Source organism: Heterodontus francisci, chromosome 20 (genome assembly GCF_036365525.1).
Source record: "Heterodontus francisci isolate sHetFra1 chromosome 20, sHetFra1.hap1, whole genome shotgun sequence".
NCBI classification, from domain to species: Eukaryota; Metazoa; Chordata; class Chondrichthyes; order Heterodontiformes; family Heterodontidae; genus Heterodontus; species Heterodontus francisci.
The window spans coordinates 24457704-24479760 of NC_090390.1; the positions used below are offsets into that span (position 1 = coordinate 24457704).

The window sequence follows — 22057 nt, forward strand, 5'->3', positions numbered from 1 at the left end:
CCACAGCAATATGGTTGACTCTTGACTGCCCTCTGAAATGGCCTAGCATGCCATTCAGTTGTATTAAACTGCTACATAGAAATCAGAAAAGAGAAAAAATAAAACCGGATGGACGACCTGGCGTTGACCTAGGCACTGGAAATGACAAAAGCCCTGTCAACCCTGCAAAGCTCTTTTTTTTAATTCATTCATGGGAAATGAGCGTCGCTGGCCTGGCCAGCATTTATTGCCCATCCCTAATTGCCCTTGAGAAAGTGGTGGTGAGCTGCCTTCTTGAACCGCTGCAGTCCATGTGGGGTAGGTACACCCACAGTGCTGTTAGGAAGGGAGTTACAGGATTTTGACCCAGTGACAGTGAAGGAACAGCGATATAGTTCCAAGTCAGGATGGTCTGTGACATGAAGGGGAACTTGAAGGTGGTGGTGTTCCCATGCATTTGCTGTCCTTGTCCTTCTAGTTGGTAGAGGTCGCGGGTTTGGAAGGTGCTGTCTAAGGAGCCTTGGTGCGTTGCTGCAGTGCATCTTGTAGATGGTACACACTGCTGCCACTGTGCATCGGTGATGGAGGGAGTGAATGTTTGTAGATGGGCTTCCATTCAAGCGAGCTGCTTTGTCCTGGATGGTGTCAAGCTTCTTGAGTGTTGTTGCAGCTGCACCCATCCAGGCAAGTGGAGAGTATTCCATCACACTCCTGACTTGTGCCTTGTAGATGGTGGACAGGTTTTAGGGAGTCAGGAGGTGAGTTACTCGCCGCAGGATTCCTAGCCTCTGACCTGCTCTTGTAGCCATGGTATTTAGATGGTTACTCCAGTTCAGTTTCTGGTCAATGGTAGCCCCTAGGATGTTGATAGTGGGGGATTCAGCGATGGTAATGCCATTGAATGTCAAGGGGAGATGGTTAGATTCTCTCTTGTTGGAGATGGTCATTGCCTGGCACTTGTGTGGCGCGACTGTCACTTGCCACTTATCAGCCCAAGCCTGGATATTGTCCAAGTCTTGCTGCATTTCTACACGGACTGCTTCAGTATCTGAGGAGTCATGAATGGTGCTGAACATTGTGCAATCATCAGCGAACATCCCCACTTCTGACCTTATGATTGAAGGAAGGTAGGAAGGTCATTGATGAAGCAGCTGAAGATGCTTGGGTCTAGGACACTACCCTGAGGAACTCCTGCAGTGATGTCCTGGAGCTCAGTTATTGACCTCCAACAACCACAACCATCTTCCTTTGTGCTAGGTATAACTCCAACCAGCGGAGGGTTTTCCCCCTGATTCCCACTGACCTCAGTTTTGCTAGGGCTCCTTGATGCTATACTCAGTCAAATGCTGCCTTGATGTCAAGGGCAGTCACTCTCACCTCACTTCTTGAGTTCAGCTCTTTTATCCATGTTTGAACCAAGGCTGTAATGAGGTCAGGAGCCGAGTGGCCCTGGCAGAACCCAAACTGAGCGTCACTGAGCAGGTTATTGCTAAGCAAGTGCCGCTTGATGGCACTGTTGATGACACCTTCCATCACTTTACTGATGATTGAGATTAGGCTGATGGGGCGGTAATTAGCCAGGTTGGACTTGTCCTGCTTTTTGTGTATAGGACATACCTGGGCAATTTTCCATATTGCAGGGTAGATGCCAGTGTTGTAGCTGTACTGGAACAGCTTAGCTAGGGGCACGGCAAGTTCTGGAGCACAGGTCTTCAGTACTATTGCTGGAATATTGTCAGGGCCCGTAGCCTTTGCAGTATCCAGTGCCTTCAGTCGTTTCTTGATATCATGCGGAGTGAATCGAATTGGCTGAAGTCTGCCATCAGTGATGCTGAGGACCTCAGGAGGAGACCAAGATGGATCATTAACTCGGCACTTCTGGCTAAAGATTGTTGCAAATGCTTCAGCCTTATCTTTCCCACTGATGTGCTGGGCTCCCCCATCATTGAGGATGGGGATATTTGTGGAGCCACCTCCTTCAGTTAGTTGCTTAATTGTCCACCACCATTCACGGCTGGATGTGGCAGGACTGCAGAGCTTAGATCTGATCCGATGGTTATGGGATTGCTTAGCTCTGTCTATCGCATGCTGCTTACGCAGTTTGGCATGCAGATAGTCCTGTGTTGTAGCTTCACCAGGTTGATGCCTCATTTTGAGGTATGCCTGGTGCTGTTCATGGCATGCCCTCCTGCACTCTTCATTGAACCAGGGTTGGTCTCCTGGCTTGATGGCAATGGTGGAGTGGGGGATATGCTGGGCCATGAGGGTACAGGTTGTGGTTGAGTACAATTCTGCTGCTGCTGATGGCCCACAGCGCCTCATGGACGCCCAGTTTTGAATTGCTAGATCTGTTCGAAATCTATCCCATTTAGCACGGTGGTAGTGCTACACGCATCTGGGGACTTGTGCCAAAATTGGGAGAGCTGTCCCACAGACCAATCAAGCAACAGCCTGACATAATCATACCTTACATATGTACCACCTAGAAGGACAAGGGCAGCTGATGCATGGGAACACCACCACCTGAAAGTTCCCCTCCAAGCCACACACCATCCAGACTTGGGACTACATCATTCCTTCACTGTCACTGGGTCAAAATCCTGAAACTCCCTTCCTAACAGCATTGTTTGTGTACCTACATCCCAAGGACTGTAGCAGTTCCAGAAAGCAGCTCACCACCATATTCTCAAGGCCATTTAGGGGTGTACAATAAATGCTGGCCTTGCCAGCAACACCCACATCTCCTAAATGAATTTAAAAAAACATCCCAGACTCCTCCATCACCAGTCGCATCTTCCCCTCCCTTCCCCTGTCAGCATTCCGAAGGGATCGTTCCCTCCGCGACACCCTGGTCCACTCCTCCATTACCCCCACCACCTCGTCCCCGTCCCAGGGCACCTTCCCCTGCAATCGCAGGAGGTGTAATACCCGCCCATTTACCTCCCCTCTCCTCACTATCCCAGGCCCCAAACACTCCTTTCAGGTGAAGCAGCGATTTACTTGTACTTCTTTCAATGTAGTATACTGTATTCGCTGCTCACAGTGTGGTCTCCTCTACATTGGGGAGACCAAGCGCAGACTGGGTGACCGCTTTGTGGAACATCTCCGCTCAGTCCGCAAGCAGGACCCTGAGCTTCCGGTTGCTTGCCATTTCAACACTCCCCCCTGCTCTCATGCTCACATCTCTGTCCTGGGATTGCTGCAGTGTTCCAGTGAACATCAACGCAAGCTCGAGGAACAGCATCTCATCTACCGATTAGGCACACTACAGCCTGCCGGACTGAACATTGAGTTCAATAACAGTGGCGCAGTGGTTAGCACCGCAGCCTCACAGCTCCAGGGACCCGGGTTCGATTCTGGATACTGCCTGTGCGGAGTTTGCAAGTTCTCCCTGTGTCTGTGTGGGTTTTCGCCGGGTGCTCCGGTTTCCTCCCACATCCAAAAGACTTGCAGGTGTTAGGTAAATTGGCCGTTGTAAATTGCCCCTGGTGTAGGGAGGTGATAGGGAATATGGGATTACTGTAGGGTTAGGAGAAATGGGTGGTCGTTGGTCAGCACAGACTCGGTGGGCCGAAGGGCCTGTTTCAGTGCTGTATCTCTAAATAAAAAAAAAATAAAAAATAAAAAAATTTCAGATCATGACAGCCCCCCTTTTTACTTTCATTTTTAGTTATTTTTTCTTCCTTTTTTTTACATTCTTTTTTACATTTTTTACTATCTTTTTTTGCATTTATTTCATTTCATCTTAGTTTGTTCAGTTTGCTTACCCACTGTTTTTTTCAGGTTTTTTTTCAGGTTTGCACTTGCTGCTGTTCAATATTCAGTGTATTCACACCTAATCTGTACTAATGCTTTGTCTTTCAACACACCATTAACATATTGTTTGCCTTTGCTCCGTGACCTTTTGGTCAGCTTTGTGGCCTGGTCCAATCTGCACCTTCTCCTTTGTTATCTCTTGCCCCACCCCCACCTCACTTGCTTATAATCTGTGACTTTTCTAATACTTGTCAGTTCCGAAGAAGGGTCACTGACCCGAAACGTTAACTCTGCTTCTCTTTCCACAGATGCTGCCAGACCTGCTGAGTGAATCCAGCATTTCTTGTTTTTGTTTCAGATTTCCAGCATCCGCAGTATTTTGCTTTTATCCTCCATCACCATCCCTGGCTATGTCCGGTCCCAGTGGTAGGACGGACCCACCCGAGATGGCGGCACAGGAGGAAGTGGCCCAGGGAGTCCTCAACATTGATTCTGGACCCCATGAAGTCTTATGCCATCAGGCTAAACACAGCAAAGAAAACCTCCTGCTGATGCCTACTGAGCAGATGATTCATGTTGAACACCACACTTGGAGATAGCAAGGGCGCAGAATGTACTCTGGGTGGGGGACTTCAATGCCCAGCACCAGGAGTGGCTCAGTAGTACCACTACTGGCCAAGTCCTGAAGGACATATCTGCCAATCTGTGCCTGCAACAGGTCATGACAGAACCAACGAGAGGCAAAAACCTACTTGACCATGCCCTCACCAATCTACTTGTCGCAGCTGCATCTGTTGACAGTATTGATAGGAGTGACGAACACACAGTCTCTGTCGTGCCGAAGTACCGTCTTCACACTAAGAACCCAATGTTGCGTTCTGTGGCACTATGACCATGCTAAATGGGATAGATTCAGAGCAGATCCAGCAGCTCAAAACTGGGCATCCATGAGGTGCTGTGGGCCATCAGCTACAGCAGAATTGTATTCAATGAAAATCTGTAACCTCATGGCCTGGCATATTCCTCACGCTACCATTACTAATGGGACTAAAGGCAGACACGTCGCCAGGACCTGATGGCCTGCATCCAAGGGCATTTAAAGGAACTGGCTGCAGAGATAGTGGAGGTATTGGTTGGAATATTACAGAACTCACTGGATTCTGGGTGGGTCCCAGTGGACTGGAAAATGGCTAATGTGATGCCCTGTTCAAGAAGGGAGGGAGACAAAAAGCATGAAATGATAGGCTAGTCAGCCTAACATTGGTCGTTGGGAAAATGTTGGAGTCCATTATTAAGAAAGAAATAGTAGGACATTTAGAAAAACTTAACGAATCAAACAGTGTCAACATGGTTTTGTAAAAGGGAAATCATGTTTGACAAATTTGCGAGTTCTTTGAGGATATAACAAGCAGAGCTGATAACGGGGATGTGGCAGATGTAGTGTATTTGGATTTCCAGAAGGCATTCAATAAGGTGTGACTGAGTATGGCATCAAGGATCCCTAGCAAAACTAGAGTCAGTGGAAATCAGGGGGAAAACTCTCCACTGGTTGGAGTCATACCTAGTGCAAAGGAAGATGGTTGTGGTTGTTGGAGGTCAATCATCTCAGCTCCAGTGCTGCAGGAATTCCTCAGGGTAGTGTCCTCGGCCCAACCATCTTCAGCTGCTTTATCAATGACCTTCCTTCAATCATAAGGTCAGGGAGTGGAACCAGCGTGGGTAGATATAAGAAATAACAAGGGGCAAAAAACACTGATGGGAATAGTTTGTAGGCCCCCGAAAAGTAGCTACATCGTTGGGCAGTGTATTAATAAAGAATAAGAGGAGTTTGTAACAAATAATGCAATATTTGTGGGGGATTTTAATCTTCATATAGACTGGTCAAATCAAATTGGCAAAATTATTTTGGAGGACAAGCTTATGGAATGCATTTGAGACAGTTTCCTAGACCAATATATCATGGAACCAGCCAGGGAAGTGGCTGTTTTAAACCTTGACTTGTGTAATGAGATGAGGTTAATTAATAAGCTGATATTAAGGGATGGTCTAGGGAAGATTGATCATAATATGAAAGAAATTTATATTGAGTTTGAGAGTGATGCATTTAAGTCTAAAGCTAGAGTATTAAATAAAGCCAATTACTTATGTATGATGAATGAGTATGATCAGTGAGTTGGCTAAGTGGGAAATTAAATTAAAAGGTATTTTGGTGGATAAGCAATGATTCTGGAATGGTCCCAGTGGATTGGAAGCTGACAAATGTAACACTGCTGTTCAACAAAGGAGGAAGAGAGAAAACAGGGAACTATTGGCCAGTGAGCCTGAAATCAGTTGTCGGGGGAAAAGCTGAATCCATTATTAAAGAAGTGGTAACAGAGCACTTAGAAAATCATAATATGATTAAGCAGAGTCAACATGGATTTATGAAAGGGCAATTGTGTTTGACAAACCTATTAGAATTTTTTGAGGATGCAACTAGCAGGGTAGTTAAAGAGGACCCAGTGGATGTAGGATATTTGGATTTTCAAAAGGCATTTGACAAGGTGCCACACAAAATGTTGTTGCACAAGAGAAGGGCTCATGGGGTTTATGGCAATATGTTAGCATATCGGCTGTAGCTCAGTTGGTTGCACTGTTGCTTCTGATTTCGAACATTGTTTATTTAAGTCCCATTCCAAGACTTGAGTGCAAAACTTAAGGTTGACCGTCTAGTACAGTACTGAGGGAAGTACTGCAATCTCAGAGGTGCTGTCTTTTAGATAGAAAGGAACACTTGCATTTATAACAAAAACAAGAAATGCTGGATTCACTCAGCAGGTCTGGCAGCATCTGTGGAAAGAGAAGCAGAGTTAACGTTTCGGGTCAGTGACCCTTCTTCGGAACCCGAAGAAGGGTCACTGACCCGAAACGTTAACTCTGCTTCTCTTTCCACAGATGCTGCCAGACCTGCTGAGTGAATCCAGCATTTCTTGTTTTTGTTTCAGATTTCCAGCATCCGCAGTATTTTGCTTTTACTTGCATTTATAAGGTGCCTTTTATGATCATCGGACGTCCCAAAGCGCTTTACAGCCAATGAAGTTTTTTTTGAAGTGTAGTCACTGTTGTCATGTAGGTAATGCGGTAACTAATTTGCACACAGCAAGCTCCCACAAAAAGCAATGTGATAATGACCAGATAATCTGCTCTGCAATGTTGACTGAGGGATAAATATTGGCCAGGACACCGGGTGCAACTGCTCTGCTCTTCTTTGACATAGTTCCATAGTGCCATGGCAGCTTTTACCTCCAATTGAGAGGACAGATGGAGCCTTGGTTTAACATTTCACCCACAGTGTTAGTTGTAGCTCAGTGGGTAGTGCTTGTGCTTCTAAATCTGAAGTCTGTGGGCTCAAATCCTACTCCAACAGTTGAGTGCAAAATCAAGGTATGCAGTACTGAGGGGGTGCTGTCTTTTGCATGAGACATTGACTGAGGTCCTGTCAGCTCTCTCGGGCGGATATAAAAGATCCAATGGCATTATTTCGAAGAAGAGCAGTGAAATTATCTCCAGTGTCCTGGCCATTATTTATGCCTCAATCAACATCACCAAAAAAACTAAAAGCAAAATACTGCAGATGCTGGAAATCTGAAATAAAAACAGAAAGTACTGGAAATACTGAGTAGGTCTGGCAGCATGTGTGGAGAATCTCTCCACACATGCTGCCAGACCTACTCAGTATTTCCAGCAGTTTCTATTTTTATTTCACTAAAAATTACCTGGTCATTATCACATTGCTGTTTGTGTGAGCTTGCTGTGCACAAATTGGCTGTTGGGTTTACTGCATTTCAATAGTGACTGCACTTCAAAAAATATTTAATTGGCTGTAAAGTGCTTTGGAGCGTCTGATGGTCGTGAAAGACGCTGTATAGATATATGTCTTTCATTCTTTGAATAGAGGATTGGTTAAAGGACACAAAACAGAAAGTAGAAATAAACGGATCATTTTCAAGTTGGCAGACTGTTACTAGTGGGGTGCCATAAGGATCAGTACTGGGGCCTCAGCTATTTACAATCTATACTAATAACTTAGATGAAGGAACCAAGTGCAATGTCTCCAAGTTTGCTGATGATACAAAGCTAGGTGGGAATATAAGCTGTGAGGACACAAGGAGTCTGCAAAGAGATATAGACAGGTTAAGTGAGTAGGTATGAAGGTGGCAGATGGAGTATAATGTAGGGAAATGTGAGTTTAGTTACCTTGGTAGGAAGAATAGAAAAACAGGATATTTTTTAAATGGTGAGAAATTATTAAGTTTTGGTGTTCAAAGGGATTTGGATATCCTTGTACACAAAACGTAGAAAGTTGACGTGCAGGTGCAGGAAGCAATTAGGAAGGCAATGGTATGTTGGCCTTTATTTTTTTTATTGCAAGAAGTTTGGAGTACGAGAGAAAGGAGGTTTTGCTTTGGTACAGGGCTTTGGCGAGACTGTGTATAGTTTTGGTCTCTTTACCTGAGGAAGGATACACTTGCCTTAGATGGAGTGCAACAAAGCTTCATTAGGTTGAGTGCTCAGATGAGAGGGTTGTCCTATGAAGAGAGATTGAGTAGAATGGGCTATACTCTCTGGAGGTTTGAAGCATGAGAGATGATTTTATTGAAACGTATAAGATTCTGAGACGGCTTGGCAAGGTAGATGCTGAGAGGTTGTTACCTGCAGCTAGTTCTAGAGTCTAGAACTAGGGGGCATATTCTCAAGATACGAGGTCAGCCATTTAGAGATGAGGAGAAGTTTCTTCACTCAGAGGGTTGTAAATCCTCGGAATTCTCTACCCCAGAGGGTCGTGGATGCTCAGTTATTGAGTATATTCAAGGCCAAGATCGATAGATTTTTGGCCTCTAAGGGCATCAAGCAATATTTCCCTCCAAGCTGCAACCCACAAGTTACCATGCAGGCCGCACAAAAGTTGGCTCATATTAGTTGTGCAGATGTACAAAAAAATTTAAAGGCACTGCACACTTAAACAAATTACCCGTCCACTCCCCAAAAATTAGAGGGTATTTTGTAATGAAGGGATATGGGGAGCCAGTGGGAAAGTGGAGCTGAGGCTGAAGATCAACCATGATCTCATTGAATGTCTGAGCTAGTTCAAGGGTCCACATGGCTACTCCTGTTCCCTTATAATCTTGTGTAACATTAATATTCTATTGGTCAACAATTTATAATATTGACTTAGCACATTAATAATTCATCGCACTAACCTAATAACCATATAGAATCATAGAATAGTTACAGCACAGAAGGAGGCCATTCGGCCAGTCATGTCTGTGCTGGCTCTCTGCAAGAGCAAATCAGCTAGCCCTACTCCCGCACCCACCCCCCCCCACCCCCCACCTACCCACTCCCACTTTTCCCCATTGACTGCAAATTTTTTCTGTTCAATTGTCCAATTTTCTTTTCAAGGCCCCAATTGAATCGTCCTCCACCGCACTCTCAGGCAGAGAATTCCAGATCCTAACCCCTCGCTGCATAAAAAAGTTTTTCCTCATGTTGCTGTTGCTTCCTTTGCCAATCACTTTAAAATTATATTTTTTGAGAACCAGAGGACATTGATTTAGGGAGAAAATGGATGTCCTCTGGTTCTCAAAAAAACCCCACTTACATTGCTGAGTAAGGCACAGTTTACCCTTCCAATTTAAAACAATAACATAAAAGTACTGTGCTCATTCCTTTTTGCAGTTTACAATGACTTCTCTCTTGCCCTTTCCTTTGCAATGTTCTGTGGCTCAGAGGCTTTAACTGGGAGGAGCGCAGAAGCGGGCAGCACGCCCAGCGGGGCTGGTTTGGCCGAAGATAAAATCTCTCTCTGTTTGCTTCATCGAGCTAAGACTCAAACTGAACAAGGAGGCTTTTGGATCGGGGACTCACTGGGAGGAACATGATTTTGCTTGTATTTCTGAGCGCTGTGGTTCCTAGACTTGTTTTTGTGTTTCACACTGTGTTAGCAGTTTGGCGAGTGACTTTAGTGAAAGATGATCCCATGTACTGGTTGCTGCTACTTTTGATTTTACTGACCCTTGTCGAGATGATAGTGACTCTCACCATCCAAAAGGGGACCGATTACAAAGGGTAAGGACCACTTTTAGTGAAATGGTCGATTTCTGTTTAAAAGAAGTTATTGCAGCTGTTTAAATTGCGAAAAATAAACATTTTTTGTACTTCCTTAAACGTGGTCACTTGTTTATCCGTCGTTGTAACTACACGGATCCAATAGTTAACAAGAGTTAACTATAATGATCCACAATTCCACACTGCCGATTAACTGGGCTCGGCTCCTGCAAAATGTAGCACTCGACTCAGATATCGCATGCATTTCGTTCAGGATCTGGCTAAAATATATAAAAGCACCAACGAAAATTCCTAACTTGCACCGCTAAAGTTGAGCGCCCAAAGTTTATATGAAGGTAAAGTGATAATGTCCTTCATTTCAATCGATATTTCATATATAACTTGTCATGGGGACAAAACTCTACCGTAGGACCTGTTCATCATCTTAGGGAGCCACCGTGAAGTATGTAGAGGGACGAGAATGAGAGAAAAGAGTGAAGAAGTCTTGCCAGGAACTCGCAACGTCTGAGCGGAGTCCCGTGCGTGTGTTTAAAGCTGCATTTTATTCCCTTCGTGTTGACACGTTGTGGCTAAGTGGGAGGAGGAACTGTACGTGCAATAATGTGGAAAAACTCCGCAGACAGCTGTGAAAAGGCCGATTTGAGAGAACCCAGCCTAATGATCCAGGGCTTGAAGGGTTAACTCATGAGAACCAGTGGTTTGTATTCCCTTGAGTTTAGAAAATTGAGCTGTGAATTCTTTAAATGGTAAGGGAATCCATTGATGATAGATAAAGCAAAGTTATTTCCTCTGGCCGGGGTATCCAGAACAAGGGAGCACAATCTTAAATTGGCTAGGCCAGTCAGGACCAAAACCAGGATGCACTTTTCACATAAAGGGTTGTGGAAATGTAGAACTCTCTCCCTAAAAGGCTGTGGATGCTGAGTCAACTGGAATTTAAGACTAAGATCAACATAGTAAGTGTATCAGAGGATATGGAACAAAGGCAAGTAAATGGCCATAACCTAATAGAGTGGCAGCACTGGCATGAAGGGCTGAATAGCCTACACCTATGTTCCATTGAGTGTGATTCTTCCATCGGTTCTAATTTTCCAGGCAAATCTTTCATATCCAAATAAGAAAGATAAAGTTCCAATGTAAATCAAATAATGATTTATAGGGTTAAAAAAGTGGTTAAAATGATACCTGAAAGTTCAAAGTCTGTTCGGAGAAAACTAGTTTTTGCCAGTAGTGTGAAACAGGGGTCATGAGCAATCAGCAGCCCTTGTTATACTCCCTGCGCCTGATTTTCTATTATCCCATTTTGTACTATTGGCAAAGACTAAATTCATCCCCTCTGTGTTTAGAAAACATTTGCAGTGGGGATTGAGGAGGTATGCTTATTCACTTTTCATCTGTATTCACTATGGAGAAGGACGATGTAGGTGTAGAGATCAAGGAGGGGGATTGTGATATATTCGAACAAATTAGCATTGAAAGGGAGGATTTATTAGTGGTTTTAGTGGGCTTAAAAGTGGATAAATCCCCAGGCCCAGATGAGATGTATCCCAGGATATTATGTGAGGCAAGGGAGGATAGCAGAGGCTCTGACACAAATTGTCAAATCCTCTCTAACCATAGGAGAGGTACCAGAGGACTGGAGGACAGAGAATGCGGTACCATTATTCTAGAAGGTAGCGGGGATAAACCAGGTAATTACAGGCCGGTGAGTCTAACATCAGTGGGTTTTTTTATTCATTCATGGGATGTGGGCATCGCTGGCTAGGCCAGCATTTATTGCCCATCCCTATTTACCCTTGAACTGAGTGGCCACTTCAGAGGGCAGTTTAAGAGTCAACCACATTGTTGTGGATCTGGAGTCACATATAGGCCAGACCAGGTAAGGACGGCAGATTTCCTTCCCTAAAGGACATTCGTGAACCAGATGGGTTTTGACAACAATTGACAATGGCTTCATGGTCACACTAGACTGGCTTTTTAATTGCAGATTTATTAATTGAATTCAAATTTCACCATCTGCCATGGTGGGATTTGAACCCATGTCCCCAGAGCATGAGCCTGGGCCTCTGGGATACCAGTCCAGTGACTTTATCACTACGCCACCGCCTGGTAGGAAAACTATTGGGTAAAAAAGCTGAGGGACAAAATTAATCTCCACTTGGAGAGCCGAGATTAATCAGGGATAGTCAGCATGGCTTTGTCAGGGGGAGATCATGTCTAACCAACTTGATTTAATTTTTCGAGGAGGTGACTAAATGTGCAGATGAGGGTAAAGCACTTGATGTGGTCTACATGGACTTCAGTAAGGCTTTTGATAAGGCCCCGCATGGGAGATTGGTCAAGAAGGTAAGAGCCCATGGGATCCAGGGCAGTTTGGCAAATTGGATCCAAAATTGGCTTAGTGGCAAGAGGCAGAGGGTAATGGTCGAGGGTTGTTTTTGCGAGTGGAAACCTGTGGTGTACCGTAGGGATCGGTTCTAGGACCCTTTCTGTTTGTAGAGTACATAAATGATTTAGACATGAATATAGGAGGTATGATCAGTAAGTTCGCAGATGACACGAAAATTGGTGGTGTCGTAAATAGTGAGGCGGAAAGCCTTAGATTACAGGATGATATAGATGGACTGGTAAGATGGGCAGAGCAGTGGCAAATGGAATTTAATGCTGAGAAGTGTGAGGTGATGCATTTTGGGAGGACTAACAAGGCAAGGGAATATACAATGGGTGGTAGGACCCTAGGAAGCACAGAATGGCAGAGGGACCTTGGTGTACTTGTCCATAGATCACTGAAGACAACAGCACAGGTAGATAAGGTGGTTAAAAAGGCATATGCGATACTTGCCTTTATTAACCAAGGCATAGAATATAAGAGGAGGGAGGTTATGATGGAGCTGTATAAAACGCTAGTTAGGCCACAGCTGGAGTACTGTGTACAGTTTTGGTCACCACACTATAGGAAGGATGTGATTGCACTGGAGAGATTGCAGAGCAGATTCACCAGGATGTTGCCTGGGCTGGAGCATTTCAGCTATGAAGAGAGACTGAATAGGCTAGGGTTGTTTTCCTTAGAGCAGAGAAGGCTGAGGAGGGACCTGATTGAGGTATACAAAATTATGAGGGGCATAGATAGGTTAGATAGAAAGAAACTTTTTCCCTTAGCGGAGATGTCAATAGCCTGGGGGCATTTATTTAAGATAAGGGGCAGGAGGTTTAGAGGGGATTTGAGGAAAACATTTTTCACGCAGAGGGTGGTTGGAATCTGGAACACACTGCCTGAAGGGGTGGTAGAGGCAGGAACCCTCACAACATTTAAGAAGCATTTAGATGAGCACTTGAACTGCTTTAGCATACAAGGCTACGGGCCAAGTGCTGGAAAATGGGATTAGAATAGATAGCTGCTCGATGGCCGGCATGGAATCGATGGGTCGAATGGCCCGTTTCTGTGCTGTATAACTCTATGACTCTCTAATTTGGGATATAACTATTACCCTAAAGGAAATGGATGAAAAAAAATGCCAGTTAAGGCATTTTAGGGTTACAATAATTGCATGACAGTGTAATTCAAAATTGCCAAAAATGTTAGGTATTATGTATGCTGAGCAGCGGCAGGCAGATCCACTTCATTCAAAGGATGTACCGACATCCTGTTACAAGAACTACAAGATTATTTTGCAATTAAGCCCAAATCACAAGATACAACTTTGTGTGAGGTATATTTTGGAGGAAGGGCATTTGCAGCTTGACGTGCATAACAACAGAATATTTATGTAAGAAATACAGATACATGTGATAACACAAGCCAGGCTTATGTAGTGAAGCAATTGATAGAGCAGAGTTGAATTGAATTGGGAATCCAGCTGTGGCGAACTGTATTTCACATTCGTAAATATAAAAATGGGTAATGGTCACTGTTGTTGGACATGTGATCTCAATTCTCATATTCGCACAGCATATGCAAACTTTAATAATAAATAAAATAAAACCAAGAAATGCTGGAAATACTCAGCAGGTCTGGCAGCATCTGTGGAGAGAGAAGCAGAGTTAACGTTTCAGGTCAGTGACCCTTCTCCAGAACTGGCAAATATTAGAAATGTAAAAGGTTATAAGCAAGTAAAGTGGGGGTGGGGAAAGAGATAACAAAGGAGAAGGTGTAAATAGGACAAGGTCATAGAATAGCTGACCAGAAGGTCATGGAGCAAAGGCAAACAATATGTTAATGGTGTGTTGAAAGAAAAAGCATTAGTACAGATAGGGTGTTAACGGACTGAAAATTGAACAGCCGCACGTACAAACATGAAAAAAACAGTGGGTAAGCAAACTGAGATGAAATAAAATAAAATAAACACAAAAAAATATAAGAAAAGGAAAAAGAAAAAAATAACTAAAAGTAAAATGGGGGGCCCGTCATGCTCTGAAATTATTGAACTCAACGTTCAGTCCGGCAGGCTGTAGTGTGCATAATTGGTAAATGAGATGCTGTTCTTCGAGCTTGCATTGATGTTCACTGGAACACTGCAGCAATCCCAGGGCAGAGGTGTGAGCATGAGGGCAGGGGGGAGTGTTGAAATGGCAAGCAGCTGGAAGCTCGGGGTCCTGCTTGCAGACTGAGCGGAGGTGTTCTGCAAAGCGGTCAATCAGTCTGCGTTTGGTCTCCCCAGTGTAGAGAAGACCACATTGTAAGCAGCGAATACAGTATACTACATTGAAAAAAATACAAGTAAATCGCTGCTTCACCTGAAAGGAGTGTTTGTAGCCTAGGATAGTGAGGAGAGAGGAGGTAAATGGGCAGGTATTACACCTCCTGTGATTGCAGGGGAAGGTGCCATGGGAAGGGGACGAGGTGGTGGGGGTAATGGAGGAGTGGACCAGGGTGTCACGGAGGGAACGATCCCTTCAGAATGCTGACAGGGGAGGGGAGGGGAAGATGCGTTTGGAAGTGGCATCACGCTGGAGGTGGCGGAAATGGCAGAGGATGATCCTATGAATATGGAGGCTGATGGGGTGGAAAGTGAGGACAAGGGGAACCCTGTCGCGGTTCTGGGAGGGAGGGGAAGGGGGGAGGGTAGAGGTGCGGGAAATGGGCCGGACACGGTTGAGGGTCCTGTCAACCACAGTGGAGGGAAATCCTCGGTTGAGGAAAAAGACATATCAGAAACGCTGTCATGGAAGGTAGCATCATCAGGGCAGATGCATCAGATTGAGAAACTGGGAGAATGGAATGGAGTCCTTACAGGAGGCAGGGTGTGAAGAAGTGTAGTCGAGGTAGCTGTGGGAGTTGCTGGGCTTATAATGAATATTAGTGGACAGCCTGTCCCCAGAGATGGAGATAGAGAAGTCGAGGAAGGGAAGGGAAGTGTCAGAGATGGACCATGTAAAGGTGAGAGAAGGGTGGAAATTGGAAGCAAAGTTGATAAAGTGTTCCAGTTCGGGGCGGGAGCAGGAAACGGCACCAATACAGTCATCAATGTACCGGAAAAAGAGTTGGGGGAGGGGACCTGAGTGGACTGGAACAAGGAATGTTCGACATATCCCACAAAAAGACAGGCATAACTACAAGCCATGCGGGTATCCACTACAGCCTGCCGGACTGAACATTGAGTTCAATAATTTCAGAGCATGACGGGCCCCCCATTTTACTTTTATTTTTAGTTATTTTTTTCTTTTTCCTTTTTAATATATTTTATTGTGTTTATTTTATTTTATTTAATCTCAGTTTGTTCAGTTTGCTTACCTGCTGTTTTTTTCATGTTTGTATGTGCGGCTGTTCAATTTTCAGTCCGTTAACACCCTATCTGTACTAATGCTTTGTCTTTCAACACACCATTAATATATTGTTTGCCTTCGCTCCACGACCTTCTGATCAGCTATACTGTGACCTTGTCCTATCTACATTTTCTCCTTTGTTATCGCTTGCCCCACCCCCGCTTTACTTGCTTATAACCTTTTACATTTCTAATATTTGCCAGTTCTGGAGAAGGGTCACTGACCTGAAACGTTAACTCTGCTTCTCTCTCCATAGATGCTGCCAGACCTGCTGAGTATTTCCAGCATTTTTTGTTTTTAATTCAGATTTCCAGCATCCGCAATATTTTGCTTATATTATATGCAAACTTTAACTTTTTATGCATTTGTTGGTAAAATGGCAAGAGGAAAAACAATGTGCAAGTGTTTTTTGATCATTGTGAGTGCTTTACTTCCATGGCCACTGAATGGTAGTAGACGTTAAGTAAATATACACATGTGAAGTACATTTACCTGGATTGTGTGAGTGTAAGGTGTTTCTACTAAAATGGTGGTGTCTCGTAACACATGTGGATATTCATAATTCTTTAGGTCTGATTCCCTGGTACTGCAGAGGGAGTGGGGAATTGGGAGTGGAGGGAGTGAGGACTTGGGAGCAGGCTCCATCAGATCCTCCCGACCAGGCAGTGAAGATAAAAACCAAACATCCTATTTGGCAAATGCTTTAAGCTACTGGACTTATTTTATGGTTCCAGAGGATCTCACTCTGGGCTTTGAAAGCAGTAGAGCATCACATAAGGACTTGTTTAAGTTTAAAAGGTCAAGCAAATACATTTTACAAATAATATGCAAGAACAGTCGATAATCTTCCACCCAATTCGTCAAATGGGAAGATCATATTCAAAGAACTAAGCAACTCCTTTTTGAATAACTGTTAAATACTGTGTCTCTCTTTTCTTTAAGGACTATCAAACTGAGATGTTTAAGATGATTAAATGAGATGATAGGGTAAACAGGGAGAAACTATTTGCTCTGGTGGATAAGTCCAGCACAAGAGGTTATAACATCAAAATTAGAGCTTGGCCAGTTCACGCAAAGGACAATGGAAATTGAGACAAAAACAAGAAATGCTGGAATCACTCAGCAGGTCTGGCAGCATCTGTGGAAAGAGAAGCAGAGTTAACGTTTCGGGTCAGTGACCCTTCTTCGGAACTGACAAATATTAGAAAAGTCACAGATTATAAACAAGTGAGGTGGGGGTGGGGCAAGAGATAACAAAGGAGAAGGTGCAGATTGGACCAGGCCACATAGCTGACCAAAAGGTCACGGAGCAAAGGCAAACAATATGTTAATGGTGTGTTGAAAGACAAAGCATTAGTACAGATTAGGTGTGAATACACTGAATATTGAACAGCAGCAAGTGCAAACCTGAAAAAAACCCTGAAAAAAACATGAAAAAAACAGTGGTTTGCACTTGCTGCTGTTCAATATTCAGTGTATTCACACCTAATCTGTACTAATGCTTTGTCTTTCAACACACCATTAACATATTGTTTGCCTTTGCTCCGTGACCTTTTGGTCAGCTATGTGGCCTGGTCCAATCTGCACCTTCTCCTTTGTTATCTCTTGCCCCACTCCCACCTCACTTGTTTATAATCTGTGACTTTTCTAATATTTGTCAGTTCCGAAGAAGGGTCACTGACCCGAAACGTTAACTCTGCTTCTCTTTCCACAGATGCTGCCAGACCTGCTGAGTGATTCCAGCATTTCTTGTTTTTGTTTCAGATTTCCAGCATCCGCAGTAATTTGCTTTTATTTTAATGGAAATTGAGAACTCTCTTCCCCAAAAAGCTGTTGAGACTGGGGGTCAATTGAAAATTTCAGAACTGAGATAGATAGATTTTTGTTAGGCAAGGGTATTATGGGTTATGAAATCAAGATGGGAAGATGAAGTTAAGCTACAGATTAGCCATCATCAAACTGAATGGCAGAACAGTGGCGCAGTGGTTAGCACCACAGCCTCACAGCTCCAGCGACCCGGGTTCAATTCTGGGTACTGCCTGTGTGGAGTTTGCAAGTTCTCCCTGTGTCTGCGTGGGTTTCCTCCGGGTGCTCCAGTTTCCTCCCACAGCCAAAAGACTTGCAGGTTGGTAGGTAAATTTGCCATTGTAAATTGTCCCTAGGATAGGTAGGTGGTAGGGAAATATAGGGACAGGTGGGGATGTGGTAGGAATATGGGATTAGTGTAGGATTAGTATAAATGGGTGGTTGATGGTCGGCACAGACTCGGTGGGCCGAAGGGCCTGTTTCAGTGCTGTATCTCTTAAAAAAAAAAACAGGCTCGAAGGCGGAATGGCCTGTTTCTGTTCCTATCAACACCACTAACCAGTTTCTTATCTGAGACGCCAAATCGTTCCCTCGCATGGGTATGCATCAGAGACATTGAAAGAGCTGTAAGCTTGTGTGAGTCCTTAGCATAGGTGATCAATAAGTAAGGATTAGATTGACAGGAAACACTTTATTTATGCAATTTCAGACCATCTACTCAGTACATGGTACTGGTTAAATAGTCTTACCCTGCCAGATTCCTTAAAGTGTGATGTCTTTTCATGGGTCTGTTCCTAGGTCCTGTGGCATTTATTACCCATCCTGGGTTGCCCTGTCTGACATTTCAGGGCAGTAAACAACAGAGCACCATTCCTGGCAGCAGGGTCAGGTTATAGGCTGGTTACAATACCTGCCTATGGGTGACTGCAGTCCCACACCAACGTTGTTGACTCTCAGCTGCCTTCTGAAGTGGTCAAGCAAACCATTCACTTGTATCAAACTGCTACAAAGAATACCACATGGACTGCAGAGGTTTAAGAAGACGGCTCACCACCTTCTCAAGGCAACTAGGAATGGGCAATAAATAGTGACCTTACGAGCAATGCCCACATCTGTAGAAATTGATTAAAAATGGTAATAAGGGGGGACACAAAGCAAGAAAGCAAGAGTCTGGGTTCAATTGGGAAGACCAAGTAAGACTACAAATTTATGCAATGATGAAAATTGTGCAGTGATACTGATCTAACAAAGTATGATGCATTATTTTCACCCAGTTGCAATAAACGATCAGCAAACTGAAGGTTTGAATGACACAGGGTGTATCTGACTTTAGTATGGTTACAAGTTTTTAGGTTGTGTGGATTTAATAATGAAATTGGATATCATTACAGAGTATCAGTTTTAAATGCCCAAATGAGTGTTTGGCATGAAGAGGTCCTTCAGCAAATGGGGACATACATGCTTTTTTGTTCCTCAGTTCAATTTTTCCCTGCCCTCAATCCCAGCTTCAGCTGTAGACTACACTTGGTCTTGACTCCCCCTTTGCAGCACCATGGCTGATCATCTGGTTTCTAGCTACTCTATACTGCACCTGTAGGTGGTATAGTTACAGTAACTTTGTGACTCATTAACTTAAAACGGCAGCACACCCCAACATTACAAGACCATCAATGAACTAATCTTAAACCTTTGCTTTAACATCTCAAGGCAATGTATAACTTTGTTCACTGGGTGATGCTGCTGCAGATTGTTTCCTTGCAGCACAGTAGACATGTTGGTGCAGGTGAACAAAGGTAAGCCATATCAATTTATCAACCATGGCTCAATTGGTAGCTTAGGTAAGCCGAGGGCCCAGCCGCTCTCTCGAGAACACAAAAGATCCAAGGGCACTATATGATGAAGAGCAGGGGAGTTCTCCCCAGTGTCCTGGCCAGTATTTATCCTTCTAATAACATTATTAAAAGTTTACTTGGTCATTATCCCATTGTTGTTTGTGGGAGCTTGTGCACAAATTGGCTGTCGTGTTTCCCTCCAAATTCTTCACATTAAAATAGCGATTACACTTCAAAAGTTCTTCATTGGCAGTAAAGCACTTGGGACATGCTGTGGTTGTGAAAGGCGCTATATAAATGTGTCAAGCAAACCCCCACCTGCCAAGACTGAGGCACGCATTATTTTGCCACATGAACATTAAAACTTTAAAAATTGCAATCTCCGATTGGAAAGAGATTTCCATGATAACAGACAATGTTGAAACAATGGAGACTCTGCAGTTGCTCTCCAATACACAGAAGTGGTCAGACGAGTTTTAGTCACATGGCTAGCTGACTGGGGCAGAGAAATTTGAGCCTCCAACAAGGGATGTGAAGAGACTGTTCCATATAAGGAACTAGTCACATGCTGAGCACCCTGGGAGCTTTTTGAATTTGAACTCCCAGACAAAGGAATTGCTAGGCAGAACACTGTGTGCCCTCCTGGAACTAAGAACATCTCCTCTGCCTGTCTGCCTGTCTATCTCTCAGAGAACTGAAATCATTAAAGACTTGAAACTCAAAGAGAGAAAGGTTTGCCATGTGAACAAAGTTTTAAGAAGATTACTGGGCCCCAACAAAACATAAGAATATAACTTCAATTAGGGACTACAGTGAGCTCAAGAAAAAGTAACAAGATATTGCCTCAAACTGTTCTACTTATCTCTTCTACTCTTTTCTGTCCCTATCTTGCATGTTTATATCGCGTGTGCATGCTGGCTTAAGCACGTCATATATCCGCAGGTGTTAACCGTATTAGAATTAAGATTAAGGTTTAATAAATTTCCTCTTTCTGCTTTAAAATAAAGAAAGCCTGTTTGTGCTCAGTTCTTTGCCTGATAATTGGAAACTGTGAACAACGGATTCACAAAAAGGGGGAGCTCAAAAGTCAGTTTGTTTAAAAAATTAAACCCTGTTACAATAAGACCAGGTGAAGACAGCAAGAGACCCCCTGGACACATTGCTCACCTGGTCGTCACAAATGCAAGTTCTTTCTTTTGTCCTTTATCTTTAGCGGCCATTCCTTCTATAGTGCTGCCTGTGTAGAAATAAGCATTTGATGTAGACTGTGTAGACTCAACATCACATCTAAGTTTTGCTTTATTGATGTTAATACAAGTCCAGTGACATTGGGAGAGTTCAGACAGATATGCAGTAAGCGAAAGGTTGTGAGCTACTTGAATCTGCTGTGTTGGTCTTTTCACTTTTCATTTTCAATAAACCTGTTCCATTGATTATAGCCTAAACCCTGATGTCTAACAGACCCTTCTCCTATGGTCTAAGAGGGCTTCTGCTAATGACAGTGACCTAATTACAGTAATGGGGAGGTTCTGTTTAGCTCTGGACAGCACAACGTTACCAGATCATATGTGTGTAAAGCCATTCTTTGGTTCATAGTGAAGGAGGACTTATTAGTTGAAGTGGGGCTTGGCATGAGACAAGTATCTGAAAATTGTAACACATTTCCACAAAAATCCTAACACCAACAACTTGCATTTACATATTGCCCTTAATGTAGTAAAATGACCCAAGATGCTTGACATTAGCATTCTCAAACAAAATTTCTCATTGAGCCTTATAAAGAAATATTAGGACAAGTGACCAAAGGCTTGGTCAAAGAGGTAGGTTTAAAGGAGCATCTTAAAAGAGGAAAGAGGTAGAGAGGCAGAGAGATTTAGGGTGGGAATGCTAGGATATAGGACGGAACAGCTGACCGTGAACCAAGCCCTGCAGTTGATTTGAAGTATGTTATTCAATCTCATCAGTTGAGCAGAACTGAAAATACACCATTAATGTACTGAAGTGGCATTTCAGCACTGATAAGTTCTGCACTTAACTTTACAAATTGGATTCCACCACACATTTCAAATGTGATGCTCATCTGAAATGTTATAAAGGAAATATGGATGAATGAAAATGTGTGCTGAAAGAACAGGAGTGATTAATGATTCTGTTACTGTACTCTAATATATTTGTATGCTCACTTGAACAGATTTTCTCCAGCACTGTTTTTTTATCTAATCAATATAATACCTCCAGTGTGGATCCTTGAACTGCATCAGCTTGATAAACGGATACACAGTGATGAATGTAATTCAATGAATTACTCTGTAAAGTGCACGGTACGTCTTTCCCACTTATTTGCATGACAAATATTGATATTTAATTTACTGAATTTGATACAGATATTGGATGGCCATTAAGATAAATGTTTCCTCCCCTTCCATTGGCCTTCAGCTGTCTTGTTATTCCTGTTGCAAATGAATGATATTTCTGGTTATGTTCTGCAGCCCATTTTCGATGCATCATTTGGTGCATATAATGTACTGTGAGGCTAATTTTATCATCTTATCACTACAGCACTTCATCTTCCAAAAAGCATTAGATACCAAGTAATGGCAATCACAATGGGTATATAATTAAAGAAAGATGGACAGTATTACCATCCTCAATGGAACAATGCTTCACCTTTGAGACAGTCAGTCTGGATAATCTATCTATCTATTGATATCTATAATATATTAGCCTCACAATTATTTTCATCACATAATCTGAGCACTGTTAAAGAATAAATGGGACAGCAATTTCTGGCAACTACACATGCGCAAATAAAT

At 43.4% G+C, this 22057-nt stretch overlaps 1 protein-coding gene across 1 annotated transcript in view; it reads left to right on the plus strand.

Moving 5' to 3' along the window:
* Window positions 1-9602: 9602 nt before the first annotated feature.
* The window catches only part of LOC137380909 (transmembrane protein 26-like), a 49033-nt gene continuing 36578 nt past the window's right edge, over window positions 9603-22057 (plus strand). The window contains exons 1-2 of the mRNA XM_068053317.1: window positions 9603-9843; window positions 21436-21565. Coding sequence (XP_067909418.1) covers window positions 9653-9843; window positions 21436-21565 — 321 coding nt within the window. The 5' untranslated portion in view covers window positions 9603-9652. The remainder of the gene's footprint in view (window positions 9844-21435; window positions 21566-22057) is intronic.